Source organism: Pipistrellus hanaki (assembly GCF_964339955.1).
Source record: "Pipistrellus hanaki genome assembly, chromosome: 3".
NCBI lineage: Eukaryota > Metazoa > Chordata > Mammalia > Chiroptera > Vespertilionidae > Pipistrellus > Pipistrellus hanaki.
Window position 1 is genome coordinate 36,897,710 of NC_140505.1, and position 21,124 is coordinate 36,918,833.

The 21,124-nt window shown below is 54.7% G+C and overlaps 1 protein-coding gene across 2 annotated transcripts in view; it reads right to left on the reverse strand.

Moving 5' to 3' along the window:
* Positions 1-1,617: 1,617 nt before the first annotated feature.
* Positions 1,618-21,124, reverse strand: part of FARP1 (FERM, ARH/RhoGEF and pleckstrin domain protein 1) — a 276,447-nt gene continuing 256,940 nt past the window's right edge. For both annotated transcript variants that reach the window (XM_084880262.1, XM_084880263.1), the window contains 10 exons: positions 17,348-17,585; positions 15,992-16,122; positions 11,959-12,027; positions 11,620-11,709; positions 10,872-10,954; positions 10,683-10,795; positions 9,979-10,145; positions 4,775-4,882; positions 4,209-4,360; positions 1,618-2,347 (listed from right to left, as the gene is read on the reverse strand). In XM_084880262.1, coding sequence (XP_084736388.1) covers positions 2,266-2,347; positions 4,209-4,360; positions 4,775-4,882; positions 9,979-10,145; positions 10,683-10,795; positions 10,872-10,954; positions 11,620-11,709; positions 11,959-12,027; positions 15,992-16,122; positions 17,348-17,585 — 1,233 coding nt within the window. In that variant the 3' untranslated portion in view covers positions 1,618-2,265. The remainder of the gene's footprint in view (positions 2,348-4,208; positions 4,361-4,774; positions 4,883-9,978; positions 10,146-10,682; positions 10,796-10,871; positions 10,955-11,619; positions 11,710-11,958; positions 12,028-15,991; positions 16,123-17,347; positions 17,586-21,124) is intronic.

The window sequence follows — 21,124 nt, forward strand, 5'->3', positions numbered from 1 at the left end:
TTGAGTTTTCAGAGGAAGAGAGAGGGATAGAGAGTTAGAAACATCAATGAGAGAGAATCATCCATCAGCTGCCTCCTGCACACCCCCCACTGGGGATGTGCTCGCAACCAAGGTACATGCCCTGACCGTTATCAAACCCGGGACCTTTCAGTCCACAGGCCAACGCTTTATCCACTGAGCCAAACCGGTCCGGGCTATTTTTATTGATTTTAGAGAAGGGAGAAAAGAAACACCAATGATGAGAATCACTGATCAGCTGCCTCCTGCACGCCCCCTGGGGATTGAGCCTGCAACCCAGGCATGTGCCCTGACCGGGAATCGAATAGTGACCACCTACTACATAGGTCTACGCTTAGTCACCAAGCCACGCCGGAGTTAGGTTTTCTTTGGAGTCACGGGAGCAGGGAGCACAGAGGTGCTACTCAGATCTGAGCCGTTTCCAGCCAACGGTTTGGAATCCAGCAATACCGAGGTGGGAGTTTTCCTGCTCCTGCCTGCCATCGGGGCACTGGTCTTGCCCCTGGGGTGCATGTGGGAGAAGCCTCAGGGAACTCATCTCGAAGGCCCCTTTCCTAAAAGAAGTGAGGAGCCCCTCCCTGTCTGCTTCACCCTCCTCCAGAGTTTAGTTCTTGTCTTACATAGCCACCGGGATCCGTCTCCTAGGAATGCCTGGTTTCCAGGTGCAGAGACTACAAGATACGTTTTGCAAAATGCTGTCTTGAAGAGTCTGGTTTTCTCTCTCACACCCCCCCCCCCCCCCCCACGCAGTGACCAGCCAGCTCCGCCCCTCGCCGGCAGACACCCACCCACCCACCCGAATTAGGTGAAAATGAAACCAAGAGACAAGGTAGGTGGTTTTGCCTTAAAACTTCAGTATGCTGGATTGTGGCGTGAGGTATTTTTATTCCCTTTTGTTAGTATTTAAAACCATCTGGTACACATTGTAAGGCAAATGATTAACACATCTCAAGCTACTCGTCCTTGTGTACATTGCCGAGCCCACGCAGTCAGTCACAGCTCCACGGAGTCCTGCGCCTTAGGTGAGGGCTGTCCCCGCGGTGGTGGGAGCGGAGGGCTGTGCACCCCGTCAGAGAGGGCTTAGGGACCCCGGGGAATAGCAGCCACCGCTCCCATAGAGAACAAGCAGACGGGTTCTGACTAGTGGGCCCAGCGTGACTGGAAACCATATTCCCTGTGTTGTCTGACTGTCAAGGTTGTGCAATGTCATACTGTCCTACCCCGTACCTGGGGGGATGAGTATACAAAAAAGGAAAAAAGAATGCTTTTTGGAGACAGGCACGATATATACTACTACTGAACGCGCAGTTCCGAACCACAGTTGAGGAGGATATAGATAGGAATGACGACGGGTGCGGGGGGGGGGGGACTCTGCACCACCCTTCAGGGCGCTCGCACACCCACGGGAGCTCACAAATTCCATAACGCAACATCACAAATGGCCCTGCTCACGGACATACAGGTTTCATGCTTGTGAAACAGACAGCAAAACACCCACAGCTTAATATCTTCCCTTGGTTATGTACCACTCACACACAGTACAGTGATAGTCTAGACGTCGCACTGGACTTTCTGCTTCTCTTGGCAGAAAACGACCTGCTCCAATTCGTCAAGAGTCATCGCGCGGACGGTTTGGTCAGCTTGCACCAGGAAGTGGGTCTGGGAGCCGGCGTCTCACGGGAGACCCCACAGTGGCACGTCGTGTGCGGCGAATCGCTTACTAATCAAAGGAGTAACGTCCTATTATTATAAAAGTAGAAAGATTGGGGGAAAAAAGAAACGAAATCTGAAAATGATCTCATTTGCTTAAGACTGTGCCGTGTGTATTGCAAACACTGGAGAATCCGTTTTTCATAAAATGCAGCAGCCCGGAGAGAGGAGGAGAGCACTTGCCCTGTCTTTTGGTCAAACGGATGTGTCTGGACTGCGTTAAGGCGCAGTCGTGGAGTGGGAGTTGTCATTTGGCACTACATGAATGACAGTGCTTTAATACTGGCACAAGCTCGAAACAGCCCGTCGAGGGGAAGACGGGAGATGCCCCCGGCGTCGGAGGTTGGGGGCGCTTCTGTTCGGATAGGAAATGGACAGTGGAGAGACAAGGTTAGAAATGGTTCTGCGGAGACAGGTGAGAGAGGCTGTAAAACCAGGTTTGTGTTTTCCAGACAGGCGTTCATTTTACTAGGCATCGTTAACAGAACGGCTGCCAGGAGAGCAGCCACGGCGGAGCCAGCTGACGGCGCCCGGCCGTCAGTACACGTGGGATTCCTTGTGACTCAGAGAGTGGGCCCGGGAGGCCGCGCTGGTGGCACTTCGGATCACCTCCATCCACCTAGAGCAAGAAAGCAAGACGGCTGTCAGGGGCCACTTTTTACAAACGCACGTCTCGGATGTCTTACTTGTCATCTGCCATGTTAGCAGGTGAGTTCTTAAATGAACCGTCAGCACCCCTGTAACAGAAAGCAGGGTTAGGGTGCCTTCGGGTGTTCCTCGGTCTGTTTGAGAACTGTTGCCCTCCCTGTACAAAGTTTACAGACGTGCCATGTCCAAGACGTGGCAGGCAGCCCGTCTCTTGTGAGCCGTGAGCAGTGAGGGGGCGCCTGGCTGTTGAGAAACGAAGGCTCTGCCTCGTAACCCTTCCCATGGACACTGATGTGCATCCCGCCCTGCGTACGGGCTGTTTTCTGTGTCTGAGTACGTGTGGGACACGGGCAGTTTTCAGATACCTGGGGACACTGGCGTTTTCTGGAGAGGTTGCTGGTTGTCACAACGGAGGGAGAGCAACTGACATGAAGGGGTAGTGGCCAGGGTGCACAGCATGGACCCTAACACAGAACGTCTGGTCTAAAATGTAGGCGGCCGAAACCAGTTTGGCTCAGTGGATAGAGCGTCGGCCTGCGGATTCAGGGGTCCCAGGTTCGATTCCGGTCAAGGGCATGTACCTTGGTTGCGGGCACATCCCCAGTAGGGGGTGTGCAGGAGGCAGCTGGTCGATGTTTCTCTCTCATAGATGTTTCTAACTCTCTCTCCCTCTCTCTAAAAACAAATAAATAAATAAAATAAAATGTAGATGACACTAACAATGCAGGTTAAGGATGAGGAAACGTGGTGTGCCGAACTTCCTGCCCTTGTGGAGCTTCCACTGGGCTCTGGACGCTCTGTAATAGTAAGTCTTTAGGGCCTCACACTGAGGGCTGGCTTATCCTTGCCACAGCAGTGACAAGATCCCAACCTGGATAAACTTTCTAGCCCGGGATCAACTTTAAGAATTGCTTTGCCCCGGTTCACTGCTCAAGCCGTGAGCCTAGAGGCCGCCGCTGTGGGAGGCTATGGAAGGTGGTCCTGGTTTGAAGCCCCTGCGCTCTCTTTAGGGACTGTGCACAGCGCAAAGCCAGCCCATCGTGGGGTCAGTGTCAGTAGGTGGTGAGGAGACAAGTTAGGTGAGAGACTGTGCTCTGTCTGTGCCCTGAGGACACCACAGAAAGGGACAGTCTCCTCAGGGTGCCGTTCCAGGGGCCCAGAATTCACCCTTGACGTTTCAGTGACAGACTGAAGCCACGGGTCAAACATGGTGGTCTGGCTCTACTGTCTGAGTCTCACCGATAAGGGAACTCTGAGAGGCACTAGGATCCCTAAACTTCCTCATGTGGGTCTTTTGACCGGAAACTTAACCTTTGACCACAGCCCATCAGGAATATTAGGACTAGCCGAAACCAGTTTGGCTCAGTGGATAGAGCGTTGGTCTGCAGACTGAAAGGTCCTGGGTTCGATTCAGGTCAACGGCATGTACATTGGTTGCGGGCACATCCCCAGTAGGTGGTGTGCAAGAGGCAGCTGGTCGATGTTTCTAGCTCTTTATCCCTCTCCCTTTCTCTCTGTAAAAAATCAATAAAATATAAATTAAAAAAAAAAAATGTTAGGACTAAACCACTACAGAAGCCACAGACTGATGAACACACATTAGAGATTTAAAAGTGTGTATCATTAACCAGCACTGCAGGTTAAGGATGGAGAATGTTTCTCTGGGAGCAGAAGGGGACTCTGGAGGAGGGACCCCAATTCATCCTCAGCACCTGCCAGGGCGGGAAGGACAAGAGCGGGAATGCCCACAGTGGGCTCTCTGAACAGCCTGCCTGGGCGAGATCCTATTGTTTAAGAGATGAGCGGCCCTTTCCTGCAGGGGGGACAGTTACCTCTCAAACGTGTATTCACTCTCGGCCCGGAAGTAGTACACGTGGGACTTGAAGTGCAGCTTGAACACGTAGTCCTTGTGGATGTCCTCGGACTCGGAGGGGATGGTGAGCGAGTAGCCCAGCAGGGGCAGGCTGGCCAGGGGGTGATTGTCCTGGGGAGGCCAATGGAAGGTGGCGGTGGAGAGGTGGCCACCGGCGCCGAGCTGGGCTGCAGCCTCTTACCCTGCAGCCGCTCGGGAAGCCAAGGCGCCTGGTCCTGGCCAGTGCTCTGTGGGCCGCTAGTGCACCCCAGCCAGGACACAGGCCACCAGTTCAGTCACTGCCCCTCCCCAACCCACCAGCACCCAGGCCACCCTTTAGCGAATGATGTCAACCTGAGGGGAGGGTCTCATGCATGTGGCCTCTTGTCGGCTGCTTTCTCTCCATGCCTGCCCCATGACGGGGGTGGGGGGGGGGTAATGTTGGAGGTCCCTGAGGCTCTCCCCAGCCTGAACACTAAATGCTCTATCCCAAGGGTCACAGGGCTCCTGCCCTGGGGGACACGGGGTGGGGTGGGGGTTACATACCTGGTGTGACTTATAGAAGAACAGGCAGAAGTTGGTGAACACCACCCACAGCTTCTGCCACCCATTGCTGTTTTTGAATTTCCTCAGCAGGTTCCCAGACAGCTGGTTCTGAAAGACAAGCAGGCCTGTGAGGCGCACAGGTGGAGCCCACACACAGTCCCCTGTCCAGGGGGGCTTCCTGAGACTGACAGTGGCCTTCCTCCTGGGTACGGGGACCACATGACGTGGGTAATTCCTCCTGTCACCTATGATTGGTTGAATTACGTCCCCATCTTCCCCAAAAGATGCGCTAACCCCAGTACCTCAGAATGTGGCCTTGGAAATGGCGCCCTCACAGCTATAATTAAAGAGGAAGCTGTAAGGAAGCAAGGCAGGCCCTTAGTCCCCACGGCGGATGTCCTTCTGCAAGAGGAGAGACGGATTGCAGGGATGGTCGAGCCGAAGAACACCATGGCCAGCAAACCACACAAGGGGACGAGGCGAGGAGGGATCCTCCCTTGCAAGTTTGAGAGGGAGCTGACCCTCTTGACCTGGAGCTGGCCCTAGGTTTCCAGAGTCATGGCATAAATCTCGTTAAGCCACGCAATTGGCAGTGCCTTGTGATGGCAGCCAGAGGTAGGGATCCAACACCCCTACACCAGGAGCCCTCCCTAAGCCCCACACCAGCGGCTCCTGGCTGCCATCTAGTGGCCCGGGCAGAACACTGGCTTTTGGGAGGGAGAGGTGACCTCCCCCGAGGAGCTTAAGGAAGAGGAAGTGGCAGGGCATGCTGGTAGCCCCTGTGAGCAAACAGCGTTGCTGTTAACGGCCAGGCAGCCGAGGCGTCAGAGGTGCATGTCCTTGTGGGCTCTCTGCAGCCCCTCCATCACTGGCTGTGAACAGGACACCGAGAAGGCCGTCTACGTCCCTTGATGGCAGCTCATTCCCAGGGAGACTCACCGCAGTGGTGGGATGGCCACAGCTTTGTGAATGTGACTGACTTGTTCGTTCACTTACGAGTGGTTACGTGGCCAAGTCTGCCCCAATGAACAGAATGCGTACAAAGTATACTGAGTCTACTTCCATCCCTTTGGTACTCATCCAGTAACTTGTACTTCACCCAATAAACATTTTAGAGTACCCACTTAAGTAAGGCGGGAGTTGAGACAAAAGGTTTAGATCAGGGGTCCTCAGACTTTTTAAAGTGGGGGCCAGATCACGGTCCCTCAGAGAGCTGGAGGGCCGGACTATATGAACTACTAATTCCTACTGTAACACCTCGGCTGCGCTCACTGCCCAAAAAACCTGGCGGGCTGGATCAGACTCCTCTGCGGGCCGCATGTGGCCTGCGGGCCGTAGTTTGAAGACCCCTGGAGATGTTTTTGCCCTCACGTTGCTCATAGTCTGACAGGAAGACGGGAATGAAGGAAATCGGGCTGACAGGACACAGGAAGTAGAGCTCGTCCTGTGAACTGGAGTCAGCTGAACAGAGGGGGATGCCACAGAGGGAGGGGGTGCCTTATCCCCCCGTCTGGCTGCCACTCACCCACTGGCTGAAAGGCACAGAGAACAGAAGGTGCCCTGGGTCCCAGCAGGGGATGGCACAACCAGAGCTGGGGATGTGGTGCTGCTGCGACATCACAGCACATCACACTGGAGGCCAGGAGGACAGCACGCGCTCTCCTAATTCACGTTATGCCGAGTCACATTCCCCAGACAGTCCTACAGGCCTTTCTCTCAGATGCCATTACCTGAGGAGCGAGCCAGTCCCACCCTGTGGTATACACACTGGATCGAGGCGGGTTCGAGAGAAGGCTCTCGCTGCCACTATCTTCAATCCTTTCTGGAACACTCAAGGGCATGAATTCTTAAACGTTCCCACTGGCCTCGCCTCCCAATGCCCCTGAACCTGCCTCCAGCACGTGTCCGCCTCCTGCTCTGCTCAGCGGCCCGGAGCTCTCAGGAGGCCGCACCCTCCAGTCTCTGAGGATGACTGCCTAGGTCAGGACCAGTCTCCATCCTTGCCCCAGAGCAGCTGGCACTCCATTTCTTTGCTATCTTTCATAGTGGCCTCATCTCCCTTCCTCCTGGCTTCCAAACTGCTCAGTCCCTGTTGGGTATAATGTATGTTCAATTCCAAAGTCCTGTGGAGGTGACCTTGTTTGGAAACCAAGCCTTTGCAGATGTTCGCAAGTTAAGAGGAGGTCATACTGGAGTATGTGTGTGTGTGTGTGTGTGTGTGTGTGCGGGGGGGGGGGGGGGGGGGAGGCCTAGTCCTGATGACCAATCCTATATAATAAAAGCATAATGCAAATCAACCGAACTGCGGAATGATTGGTGGAACGACTGGTTGCTATGACATGTACTGACCACCAGGGGGCATATGCTCAATGCAGGAGCTGCTCCCCAGCCCCAGGCCAGCCAAGGCAGGGTCAGGGAGCTGGTGGCGCCAGGCAGGCAGCAGCCGGGGCCCCCCAATTGCCCTGCTGGTCACTCCACAGACAGGCCCTGATCACTGACCAGGCCTAGGGACCCTACCCATGCACCAGGCCTCTAGTGTCCTTATAAGGAGAGGATGACATTTTAACACAAGACATGCAGCCATACTGAGGTTGAGGTCAGTGATGTATCCAGAAGACTAGGAACACCAGGGTTTCTGGTCAACACCAGAAGCCAAGAGGCATGGAGCAGACCCTTCCCAGGGCCTCTAGCAGGAGCCAACACCTGCTCTTGGACCACTGCCCTCCAGCTGCGTTAGAAGATATTCTGTGGCAGCCACAGACATCTAAGTCCCCGCCACCGACTCTCCTTTTGCCGTCCTTCCATCCCGATCCTCACCTGTATGCAGATCCCTCCTGGATCTCTGCCTCCTAATGTCATTCTTAAAATAACTACCATTTCACCTCCAATCCCTCCAAAGGCGAGTTTGCCTGCCGACCGTCCCAGCCTCACGTGACCCCCCAGTGTCCGATGGCTTGGCCACAGACTTGTAGCTCATCTTTGTGGTGTCCCCAAACCTCCCCGTGACTCATTCTCCCTGTGTGAGTCCTCCTCCAGGAGACACCTGGGGGAGAGGGAGCGGAGAGAGAGAAGGAACTGCTTGCTTCCCTTTGCCAGGTGGCAGGGCCCGGGCCTGGAAGAAGGGAGCTTGCCTGTCAGGCGGGGTGGGGCATGCATCTGGCACCCAAAGGAGCCCCGTGTGGACACCAGCTCAAGGCATGCACCTGGGGGAGGGGGATCTGGCAAGGGAGGGGTATTTGCTGTGACAGATGAGTCAATTGCGTGTTGAACCAGCGTTTTTGCCACCTTAAAGCCATACCCAGGGGCTTGCTTTCATGCTCTATACTTCTTGGCAAACTTCTACATGGGCCATATAGTAAATATTTGAGGCTTTTCAGGCCAAGAGGCAAAATCAAAGACACTTGCATTTGTAGTAGCCACTCCAAAATAAAACCCGTGTTTGGCTCATGGGCTGTAAGCAACCAGGATTTGGCCATGGGCCGCAGTCTGCTGACTCGGCTGCTAGACTCACCTCACCATATGGACGAAGGACAGCAGCCGTGTGGACGGCCACCCGGACAGAGCTGGCCCCGAGGAAGCGTCTCTGGGCCACCCAGGACCTACCTCCCGTGGGTATTTGCTGAATTCTTGAACGACCTACATGCCTGCCTCGGGGGTTAAGAAGGTTTCGAGCCTTAGAGGTCCCTCACCTGGACAGTCGTAACTACACCTCACCTCACGGAGGACGGTGGGGAGCAGGCAGAGACAAGCCCCCTCGGGCTGCACTCCCACCAGCTGCCGTGGGTCTGATCAGGTGTTTTCCCACCAGAAGGTCACGGGTTCTTCCCCACGCCCCTTGCCGGGAAGATCCCCGTCCCCTGGAAGAAGTCTCCAGCTGGCAAGCTTTGCAAGCAGCCCCAGTGTGAGGGGAGGGAGAAGCTGGGCACTGAGGGCCTGTGGGAGGGAAGAGGCTTCGGAGAAGAATGTTCTCTGCAGCCCCCAGGAGGCCAGGCACGGCCAGGAGCCTCAGAGTGGCCCCTTGAGCAGGGTGACCAGACATCCCGCTTTTGGCGGGACAGTCCCGATTTTTAACCATTTGTCCCTCGTCCCTCTGCGTTTTATAAAAAAGTCAGGATTCTTTCCAAAAATCGGGACTTTTTAAAAATGCCGCGGGACAAATGGTTAAAAATTGGGACTGTCCCGCCAAAAGCGGGATGTCTGGTCGACTTACCCTTGAGGGTGTCTTCAGAAGCAAGTACGGGCTTTAGGACACTAGCAGGCACACTCGCAATCGGCAGCTCCACGGAGCTGTGAAGGTCACCTCCAAAAAACAGTCTCAGAACCCTTCTAGACCTCCCTCCGCCAAGCATGTGTGACACATCCCCAAGACTGCTGGTTCAAAGAGCAGCCCCCCACCCCATGCTGCTGCTCCTGGCACAGCCTCTCACGGGGCACTGGGACAGCGTCTTTAGGAATTCAGAGCTCTCAGGTTTTATAAAGATAATCCTGTGCGGCCACCGTATCGCCCCCGGCAGTGGGCCTGGGCGCCGCCCAGAACCAGACATGGCGACTGTATGGCGAAACATGACTGTTCACACAAAACACGGCCCACGCTTCTCAACAATCCAGGTCAGGTTCTGCTGCCAGCGGGACCAGAGGGAACCTGGCGGTTCCGGAGCTAGCTGGGGTGGCGCTTCCCGAAAGGGGAGGGATGATGGGCCTGGACCAGAGGGTGCTTGGGGAATGGGGTTTGGAGGACTCCGGAGGGTGCAGTCACCATCTGGGGGAGTCCCACCACCAAAGCTAATAGAGGACAACTCCGAGAGCCCCAGGGAAGGGTGTGCCGTGGCCCTGGCGGGGGTCAGCGTTCTGACCCTTCTGCCTCCTCGCACCCGATGCAGGTGAGTGTGGGGTAGCTGCTCTAGGACGTGGCAACCTCGGCGCTGGGAGCTCTCCATCCGCCTGCACTGGGGCCATTTCCCTGCCTCTGGGGCTCACATGGCTAAACGCACGACAGTCCCCGCCCCACAGCTGACTCCACGAGAGGAAAGGAAACGGGGGCGATGGAGACGGCCAGGGGACAAAAGGCCAGAGGACAAAAGCTGTGGGGACCACGAAGGCCAGGAGACACAGTTGCATTCACCCGAGAGAGGTCGAGCCAAATGCTCAAGGGATGAGTCACCCCTGTCCGGTCCCCTCACCCCACCCGGGGTCACGGCCGGTACCTCCACGGCCACGCTGAAGTCCACCATGGAGACGCTGGTGTTGCGGTGCCAGCACACGTGCACCATGGTGTTGCCGCGGTGCGGGGCCTGGCGCTCCAGGGAGGTGCGGGAGGCGCTGAGGTCGTCCTCGGACTCCTGGTCGGCCACCGTGGCCTCGTCGGGGGACTCTGTGGACGTGGCAAAAGGCGGTGCTTCTGATCTCTGCTCACCAGAGGGGCCCTCTCCTGACCCCTCCTAGGAGCTGAACGGGCCTGGAAGGTTGGGGGCACTCAGTGATGTGGCCCCAGGTCCCCAATGTAGCCACTGAGCAGGAAGTCAACTAGCAGCCACCTGCCTGTCATGGCCCCCTTCCCCCCTTGGGGGGGCCCCAGCACACCTGGGCACTGGGCCGCTGCTCGCCCAGCATGGGGATGGCCTGATTTCTCTCCCCGGTCTATCACGTTCTGTATGACAAGCAGTGATGCTGGCCCAGAAAAGATGCCTTCCCTGCTCCCTCATTTTAAGGATTTTTAAATTTTTAGGAAATGGAATTTCCTTCATTTTTAGCTTTAAATATGAATATAGTCCACAGATCTGAGGCCCACCAGGTAAGATGACTTCAAGGGCACAGGCTGCTCACCCTGAGGCCAGAGCTGCCCGCCCCTCGGCTGATTCCTGGGAGCAGTAGGCCCGGGCCACCCCGGGAAAGCCTGCCCCACACTTACTGTTGTCCGGGGGGCTGCTGGCGAGGAACTCGGGAGTGGGGCCGCTGCTCTTCTCTGCCAAGTCGATGGCCATCTGTATGTCGTCCACCCACTTCTCCATCTCGGCCCGGGAGCTGGGGAAGAGACGGGCGTCAGGCTCTCAGACCACGGCAGGTCGCAGGGCGAGCGGGCGAGAGGGCCCCGTGTTACCTGGCGGCCACGACGATGGACTGGCGCTGGCCCCGCAGGGTGAGGCAGTGGGGCACGCCCCACTCGTCTTCGCTCCTCTCGATCTGTGGGGCGAGCGTTCGAAACGTTACTGCCAAGGAGCAAGCAAGACACTCGGTACATTTTCAGATGTTCACGGAAAGGGCCGTGGCTCGGAGAAACGAGTCAGAAGAGTAACCCGAAAGGGAGAAAGAAAGATCAAAAGGCACCGAATGCTTTCTGGTAGAGCTCACACGCTGCCCTTGCTCCGACCACAGCCAGGGAGCAATCCTGGGCTGACTAATAACCAAGGGTCACGGAGTACAGACACCCGCCCACGGGCACGTCTCGGGGAAGGACAGGTGGCTCCCTGGCCTCTGTGTGGGCTCCATGACTCCACGTGGGTGGCGAGGATGGTCTCCCGGCCCCCGGGGCCCGGCACAGCGCCGTGGGACGTGGGAGGCACAGGCACCCCACGTGGCCATGTCATCTCACCTCTTCATAGTCCCAGGAGCAGGATACCCAGAACCCCCCATGCAGAGGAAGGAACCAGGTCGCGGCCCCTCTCCAGGGAGCAGAGCCCGAACAAGTGAGGTTCCCAAGGCACCTGGGATGCCCTCACTTCCTGTTAGGTCCCTCCTTTTCCTTCCCCACGTCACCATCCCGGGCTCAGGGTCCCTGCAGCCAGGCACACGCCTGCAGGCAGGCAGCCCAGAGGGCGAGGCCGGTCCCCGCCCGGCTGCGTACTCACGGTCATGCCGTAGAGCGGGAGCTGCCCGTGCACTTTGAACTGATTCGAGATGGTCAGTCCCCGGCTTGTGTACAGCAGGACGTCGTTGAACTAGGGGACAAGGACAAGGGCAGCTGAGGTGCACGGGCTCCGTGTGAAACCAAAACGTGCAGAAAGCGTTTTTGAAATACTGCATGACAGTTTGCCAATCTCAACAACTCCACGCGGAGCTGCAAAGCTGCTCCTCCTGCCTCCCAGGTGCCCCCCCCCCCGTCCACCCCCCCATGGGCAGCACAGGCCTGGCCCTGTGACCCCACGGACCACGGACCAGAGGGAGGACACGCAGCTCTCCCCACGTACCAGGAAAAACATGCGCTGCTGCAGCCCCTTCCCGGAGAGCTTGCTGAGGCTTCCCAGGCGAATGAATTCCTGCGGAGAAAACAGACCCAGGCGTTGGCTGGGAGCGTGCAGACCCGTGTCCACACACAGACACCGGCTTCCTCACACCCTGGCCGCTTTCACACTAAGAATCACAGCCATCGCATTAACTGTGTACTGAATGCCGTGCTCCGCCGCCTCCTTCCCAGGAACCTGCTGGCAGGGACCATGGGCTCCACCAACAGGAAACCAGCACTCGGGTCCAGTGGTGTCTGGTTCAGTCAGGCCTGTCATTATGCCCTTATCCCCCGGGGAAGGAGAAGACGGTGGCCTGAGGCACTCAATGCCGAAAGCCAAGGGAGCGTGGTCTTGCGTGTGGTCCAGGGGCTCCAGGGGCTGCAGGGAGGGGTGTGGACTCAGATGTCAATGTCTGAGGGCTGGAGATGGAAAATGTCTCTTACCTGAACTTTTCTTTAAAAAAAAAAAAATAATAAAATGGAACAAGACAAAAAAAGAAAAGGCTCCTAATCGCCTTAAGCTCAAGCTGCTTCCTTATGGAGATGGAGGGAAATCCATCCAAAGATGTCCAGGCCTCTGAGATTTTGTTTGTTTTTTAATATACTTTATTGATTTTTTTTTACAGAGAGGAAAGGAGAGCATAGGGAGTTAGAAACATCTATGAGAGAAACATTGATTCAGCTGCCTCCTTCACACCTCCTACTGGGGATGTGCCCACAACCAAGGTACATGCCCTTGACTGGAATCGAACCTGTGACCCTTCAGTCCACAGGCCAATGCTCTATTCACTGAGCCAAACTGGTTAGGGCCAGGCCTCTGAGTTTTAACCAGATGACCCTCCTCCTTCTATCTTGCCTGCCCGTCCCTGCTTCCTTTCTGTTCTGTGTAGTGAAGGAGGAAGTGCTCCTGTAACCTAGACGGCCTGTCCAGGAAGAACTCTCTCAGGCACACAATTCCCAGGACAGAAACACACCCTCAGGGAATAGTCCTGCCGCCCAGGCAGGCTGACCCCCCAGGAGGGCCAGTGGGACCACATCTGAAAGCCATGCTGGGGATTAGACTGCAGGTTTAGTAAAACTGTCTGCTCCTCTTTAAATCTCAGCTTTTCAAATCCCACCTGTAGACAAATCTATCAGAGTCTCCCTTCCGCCCATATGGTTATGTGATAATTAAAGTTAATTAACGATAATCTATTGGCTTTGGCGTGTGGAGTGCCCCATCCTAGAACTCGCCCATCGGAGAGCTTGAGCCCTCCAAGTCACTCAGGGTTGACGTGGAGCAGGGAATGGCTCTGAAGCCAGCTGATGAGCAAAAGAATATGCAAATAAGCAGTTAGTAACCAGCACCGCAATTCCGACCTCACCCTTAAAACAATGACCTTTAACTTAGCCTGTGGTGTGTGCCTCCTATGTGCTGTGTGCGTATATTAGCTCCATGCATGAGCTTGTACAATTCAATATTATCACCCCCATTTTCCAGGTGAGAAAACTGAAAAGCAAAATGATTAGAAACTTGCCCCAAACCACCTGGTCAGCTATGGGTGACAGAGCCCGTATTTGGCTAAAAGCTTCCGATGCCTTCGACAAGGCTGTGCTGTGCAACCAATAACATACCAGGTGTACAACTGGTCCATTCAAATCAATGCAGGTGGGGGAAGGGGAGGATAATTCGTATTTATTTTTCCTTTTCCCCCTTAAGTCTCATTCTATCCTCGTGACATAGGAGGGAGAGGTTATGATCCGTGTTCCAGAAAGGGAGGACCGTCCGGTTGGGCGAACGTCCCAGCTCTGGTGGAGCTAGAATGTAAACCCAGGGCCACCTCCTCCAAGCCAACGCTCCTCCCAGCACCTCGGAAACCTCTCCTCAGAATAAACGCGTTACAGAGGGTCTGCTTGCCATGGAGCATAATGTACTAAATGCTTTATAACACCCAAAGTTCAGAGAAAAGTACACCGATCCCACAGGGCTCTCTGAAGCGTTCTGTGTGGGTGGGTAAGCGTGGTCACGGGCGGAGGCCTGGCGGGATTTTCTCAGCTGCAGAGCTGAAACAAATCCCAGCTTTCACTGCCCTCTCAGCACGGACACGTAACTCTGCTGACAGCCTTTCCCAAGGGGTTTCCAGTCAGTTTTGTATTAGGCTTCCTGACAGAAATACCAAATACAGTCAAACCTCAGTTCCCGAATGTCTCCCATCTTGAACAATTCAGCTCCTGACCAAATTGTTAAATGAACTTATGACTCTTTCACTCTGATCCATCGGCATGACGGAAAGCATTCTTGGGCCACACATGGGTGAGTGTGAGTCAGTTTACTGCTACACCTCACATTAACATCTCAGGAAATTGTGCTGTGACTATTTTTGTGGGTTTTCATGGTTTGCGTGGTTTTTTTTCTTTTCCTTTTTTTGCTGTTGAAATGGATGGTTAGGACAACTTTAAAATATAAAAAGGCTATCAAGAATGCTGATGTTGCTAAGGGTGTGAAAGTGCTCACAAAACGATTACAAGCAACTGGAGAGGCAGAAAGTTGTTGGTTTGGATAAAGGGAAAGCGGTTAGCAGGGACAGCATTTCAGAGGCAGTGGCATGTGAAAAAGTGAACTTGCTACCCCTGATCTCCTGAAAGAGAACCCTGGAAGGAGTGCTGAAAGCGAATGAAGGCCAGCAGGGGCTGGTTTGATAAATTTAAGGAAAGAGATGTTTGTGTATAGATTTAACAGCACATTAGACTAGCACTTCACTTAAGAAAGGTTAAAACAGAATCATTTGGGGGGGTCTGGAATGAATTAATTCAATTTACATTATTTTTAATGGGGGGAATGACTGGGTTTTTAAACAAATAGCTTCTCGAACAGCCATCTGAAATGAATTAAGTCCAAGAACCGAGGTTCCACTGTTCACAGAGATGTTCCCTCATCTCCCCCAAGCTGCACGGGTCTAAGGTTTCCAGGGCAGCTACCTGTCAGGTGCGACTGAGAGCCCCGGGCGTAATGGAAACCTGTGTGGAGGTGAAGGCCGATGCAGAGACTGAACCTGGGTGATGGAGAGCTCAAAATCAGGGCACTCAGGAGACAGATCTCATGAGGAGATGGGTAAGAAGGGCCACCTGGCGAACAGTGTTGACTCTTGGGAAGAGAAGTGGGAAAAGGCCGGATCTTGAACATGCCCATAGCTCGGGGGAAGCGTGTCTGCAGCGAGGCTGCTTCACCGAGCACAGCGGCCTCTCACGAAGGGCTGCTCGGTGAGGTCACTGCGCGAGGGAAGCCGCAGCTCTCCCAGAATCAGGCTCTGGCTAGACCGTTACTTTAATTCCTTACTAAAAGTACATCATGTACAGGAAAGTGTATCTTTTGAAAGTAGTTTCCATACTTAAGTGGGATTTGACAGCATGATTTCATGCACTGGCTTTTCCTCTGCCTTTTATAGCACTATTGTACCCAATCAGAAATGTTTATCTTTCACTTTCATTTACCCACCTTTTAATAAACAAAATAAGCTATCTCACAGAGAAACATCCATCAGACCATCAAACCTCAGAGGGAAGGTAGGGGAGGGTGGGGGTAAGTGGGAGAGACCAACCAAAGGACTTGTATGCATGCATATAAGCCTAACCAATGGACAGAGACAACAGGGGTGTGAGGACATGAGTGGGGGGGCTAGGAGGGGTAATGGGGGAATAAGGACACATAGGTAACACCTTAATCAATAAAGAAATTTTTAAAGAAGATTTAAAAAACAAACAAAACAAAAAACAAACAAACAAAATAAGCTACCTCATGGCAGGGGGGAAAAAGGAAAGAAAAAGAAAACTTCATCTACTTAATAAAGGCTTATCTCCTTCTAACACGAAACTTTTGAATGTGATATTCAAGGTTTTCCCCCTAATGATCCCCCGGGTGGAAGGAAGTCACATCTGTGCTCAAAACGCGCAAATGCAAGTTGCTTCAACGCCGCTTTACTGGCGCGGCCTCCAGTGCGTGAGGGAATGCAGCTGCTTACCCTTCCCGGGATCACAAGATTGTCGACGCCGATCAAGTCTTTCTTGAGTTCATGCAGCTTCTGGAAGTTCTCCATCTTGATCATCGTGCCGTGGAGCTGGGCCACCATCTCCGTGATCTCCGCCAGCGCCGCTAACGAAGAAACAACGACACGCAGCGTTAGGGGCGGACGAGGGCTCCCCCTCCAATGTCCTGGAGCTCAGCTCCGCAGGGCGACCATACCCTGCAGGGGCTGAACTCTCCTGGCTGCTGTCCTCCTAGGGGAAACACAGCTATGTCTCACAAACAGAAACCGAGGGATTGGCTTTACTATGTATGTATCCGCTCTGCCGGAGTTTCCCAAAGGCCGTGTGAAAACGTAACTGACCCCTTCACAGCGGCCTGGTGGACAGCTGCCCTCCGGGAGAACTGCTTGCTGGCCCAGAGGGGGAACTGCAGGGGAATAGGGTGCCTAGAATTTTGTCCTCAGGGCAGCGATTTTTTTACCCCCTTCTCTGGGAAGAACAGAAAACAGAGGCCACAGGAAAACCTGGGCAAAGAGGGATCTTTCTGGGAGAGAGTCGGGGTTGGGGAGTGCCGAGAGCTGTTCCCAGGATGCAGCACCATGAGCCCCGAGGGACCAGGTGAGCAGGGCAGCACCGCAGCACCAGCCCTCAGGACAGAGCTCTGTGGCCGGGTCCCAGGTTTTCCTAGTCCCTCAGGGCAGGCACGGCTCTCTAGTACCTGGCCAGGTATTACCTGTGATCTCATTCTATAAAGTGAGAATCGCTAAGAACTCTCTTTTCCTTCCGCTTTTGCATGTGTTTCCTCCCATGATCGTGGGTGGTTTGGTGCAGAGAACCCAGTGCCGTCCTTCCTCTGAGAGGCCCGCCCCCCCGCCCCGCTGAGCATTCGGTGCCCAGCAATTGTTCACTGGACCCAATTGGCTGGTGATGTCTGAGGATGGAGCAGCCCGGGTCTGTCACTGTGGCTCAGACAGCATCCTGTGATTAGCTGGGAAGCATCTAATTGGCATCCCCGGGGAGAAGGCGAGAAGGCAAAATGCTCCCCTTGCAACGTTGAAGGGCTTCGTTTTCTGAGGCCTGAAGTTCAGTTGGCAAGTCTTTCTTGCTTTCTTGACAAAAAAATAAGTGAATGCTCAGCTATGGTGGCTTTGCATGCCACCCAAACGTGTGTTAACGGCACATCAGCCCCTCGTACATGTTAGATGCCTACCCAGATAGGGGAGTTGTGCCCATTTTGCAAAAGTTCTGTTTTGCAGTTGTTCTTGGCCACCCCCTGGGAAGACAGGATGACTCCCGCAGAAGGTAGTCCTAGGGGTGCCGGAATGAATGTTCATCACTCAGAAGTTGCTCACCTCGGCAGTCCCTGAAGTCGGCCTCGTTGGGCGGATTGTCCTTGCACAGCCGCTCCAGGACCTGCTTGTAGTGCATGAGCCGGTGCAGCGGGCGCAGGAGGAAGGTGTTGAGCGGCAGGTAGCATACCTTCTGCAGCTCGAAGTCTCGGCACAGGTTCTCCAGCCGCCGGGAGCTCCGGATGCCGGTCTCCAGCGCCTCCAGGGCCTCGCCGTGCTTCCACAGGTGCACGGCCAGTTGCTGTTGGGGCCGAAAGACAAGCGTGGGGAGGGGTCCCGCCCAGTGGAGGTGCATGGGCACGCGGTCCACCCCCCAGCCTTCGGAGATGAGGATCACCTCCGTCTGTCCTTCCTGTCATTAAATCCCACGCGTTTCACATTTCATGGTTTATTTCATTATGCCACGTTCTTGGGATGAAATGAAAAGCTCTAGGAAAGCACTAAGCAGTTCAACACACACAGGGTGTATACCACAGGAGACATATTAGAGGGGTACATGTTCCTTTAAAAACAACACGGGCAGCCGGAACCAGTTTGGCTCAGTGGATAAAGCGTCGGCCTGCGGACTGAAAGGTCCCAGGTTCGATTCCGGTCAAGGTTGCAGGCACATCCCCAATAGAGGGTGTGCAAGAGGCAGCTGATGGATGTTTCTCTCTCATCGATGTTTCTAACTCTCTATTCCTCTCTCTTCCTCTCTGTAAAAAAAATCAATAAAATATATTAAAAAAAAAAACAAAACACAAAACACAAGACAGGCAAAACGGAGGGAAGATAAATGGGCAGGAGCTCCTTCAGGGGCCTGTGGCTTCCCTCCACAGGCCACAGGATGACAGACAGACCGGGCTACTCCGTACAGGTCACACAGCGACAAACACGTGTTCCTGATGGACTCCCCCGCTGCCCATGGGGTACGTGCCACAGCCACCTGCCCTGCGAGATCCCAGGGAGCTGAGGAGAGAGAGGTAGGCACGCTCCCTGCTCCTCTGGGGTCTGACCCAGATTCTCTGCCCCAGCAAACGGTGGTCAGGCTCCACGCCTCCTCCCAGGCCTGCCTGTGCACTTCCTGGGAAACCAAGTTTTGGCAAGAGCCCTGCTGAAGCAGTGAAACCACAGCCTTCCACCCAGGATCGCTGGTCACCCAGGACCCTGGGTTCCTCGTCTCCCACCAGCCCTCGGGCGATGTCTGACTACCTGGCCTGTCTCCGCAGAACCCCCCTCCCCGCCGATGTTTGCTCCGTCCTCTGACCCGCCCTGCTCCGTGGCTGTGAGTTCCTGCTTGCCGCTGAATGCGAGTTAAACCCCCCTCACATAAAACCCCACTGCAGGCAGCGGTCCTGAGTAAAGTCTTTAACAAGGGTGATTGTTTTTTTCCTTTTCACAAGCCGTGGTGGGGACAGACGGGGTAAAGTCTGATGGCAGAGCGTTAGAGGAGGAATGCATTCCCCATGCGGGTGGGGAAAACGTAGGGGAACATTTCCAGGCAGAGAGGGCACTAACGGGGTGGGGGACGGGTGACCCCCAGGACTAGGGACCAGTAGTACTTCCCAGGAGCGGCTCCCAACCCCACACCTGCATTTCCAACCCGACACCCCCACTCCACGCTCCAGAATCCCAACGCCTCCTGCCTCACCTGGGGCTGCCCCGTGGTTCTCTAACCTCCGGATTGCAGTTGCTCAGGACAGAGAATGCTGGAGGACATTTTGGATTCCCTCATTTTTCCAATCCTTCACCAAGTCCCGCCAGCTCTACCTCCTTAGACCAGTGGCCGCTCTGTTGACTAATGGGTTTGCCATATGCCTGTCTTCATCCCCCTGGTTTCAGGCCCGTGCCGCCCAGCACGGTACTGGTGTCTCTACTGGAATCTCTGCCACCTTCTCACACCTCAGCCACCAACGTGAACGTCTTACAATGAAACAGAGCACATCGCCTCTTGCTTGGACACAAGAGCTCCCACCATTTCGAGACAACACCGAGGCTTCAGCAGGTGCACAGCGCTCTTAGGATGGAATCCCTCCCACCCTCCATCATCATCTCTTGCTTCTCACCCGGGGCTGCCCACTGAGTGGCCTGCATTTGATGTGCCAGAGCCTCTGCATACGACACAGCCCACCCCGGCCCGCCTCACCCATCAGGGTTAGCTCCAGGGCCTTCCCTGATCTCCAGGCTCAGTTATGACATGGCTATCCCCCTGCACTTAACGCTGTTTGTTCCTCTAAGCCCTTACCACTAGCCTCCCCTGTACAGTTTATTTTGTGAAAAATATAGAGATTCATAGGAATTTGCAAAGAAATGCACAGGGGGTCCTATGCACCTTCACCTGGCCTTCCTAATGGAACGCCTTGCACAACAATAGCACAATAGTGCAACCAGGAGACTGACATGGTACAGCCCTCAGGGTTTATGTGGATCCCACCAGTTAGCTATACATGCCCTCACTTGTGTGCAGGTGCACGTGTATGTGTGCGTGTGTAGTTCAATGCATGTAGTTCAATGCAATGCTATCACATGGGCAGCTGTGTTTGACTGTGAGAAAGTGTATGTCATGTCGCCACACCCTACACCCTCCAGGCCTGATATGCACAGCAGGTCTCAGTAAAAGTCTGCTGCCTGCATGCATTCCTGGGCAAATGAACCAACACATGCAGCAGCGGAGGCAGGAGTCCCACAAGGACTGAGTGGAAAGAGCCTGGAAGGAGTAGGTGGCAGGAGTTTAAGAAGGAGACGGGCCATGAGGAGGCCTGGGGAGAGAGACAACCCGGCCTGGGTGGTGGGTGAAGGGTCAAGGTGAGAGGCGAGGACCTGCTTCCTTTGGCTGAAGTGCCTTGTGCACTTGGGCAGTTGTTGCCAGGGGCAGGTCACTGCCTGGGCACAAGGTTACGGGTTTGGCTCTCTCTGGCTTTCGGGTGGGGACTGGAGCGCCGCCCAGCTCTCTGTCGGTGCAGAGGGTCTGGGGACAGCTGAGGGCAAGGACAGTACCCCTGCTGAGCCTCTGCAGATGCGGTAAACACACAGGCTGGAACGGCGGGAAAGACAGTGCAAGCAGGGGATCACCTAACACTGTGGACACCACTGCTACCCTGGGCTTCGGTGTCTCCTGCTGCTCCCTTCCACGCGTCATAAAAATTCCTTAAAACCAACCATAACAACCACAATAATTTTTTAAAACCCCAATTTCTCCAAACGCCTGCGAGTGGCTCCCTGAGCCGCTCCGTCTATTTTTATTTTGCTTGCACAGAGCTCTGCTGTAAACCTCCTGGCATCGGCACAATAAGGAAAGTGCCAGCACAGCGGAGGAAGCTGACTAAATGCGAAAATGCTAACTCACCAGAGTGAGGAGAAAGAGCTGCTATGAGTGGAAATCGGGTGTATTTTTAGGTCCTAGGTGCTACGTGAATGGAGAGGAGGGCGGATGTCGGCTGAATGCCAGCTCTCGGGGAAGCCAGCAGCCGCCAGAGAGGGTCATGGGAAAGCTGGTGACCAGGGCTGCTCTGGGGACGGTCCCCGAGGGCTGTGGAATGAACGGGCCGGTCTCCATTGCTGTCCCAGAGGCCCACGGTGGAGTCTAAGCCTCTGTGAGGGCTTATAGTCCCAGATGAAGGGAACACACTGTGAGAAAAGGCAAAAGACCCGACTGGGCTGAGGGCAAGTGCAGAACCCGGGAGAAGAGGCTTCTAGAAGAAGAGATTTGGGAGAAACAACAGCAACAAAACCATGGCACAGAAGAGAGCAAACGGGGTGTTTTTAATGAGCGGCCAAAGCAGACTGAGAAGGCTGTACAAT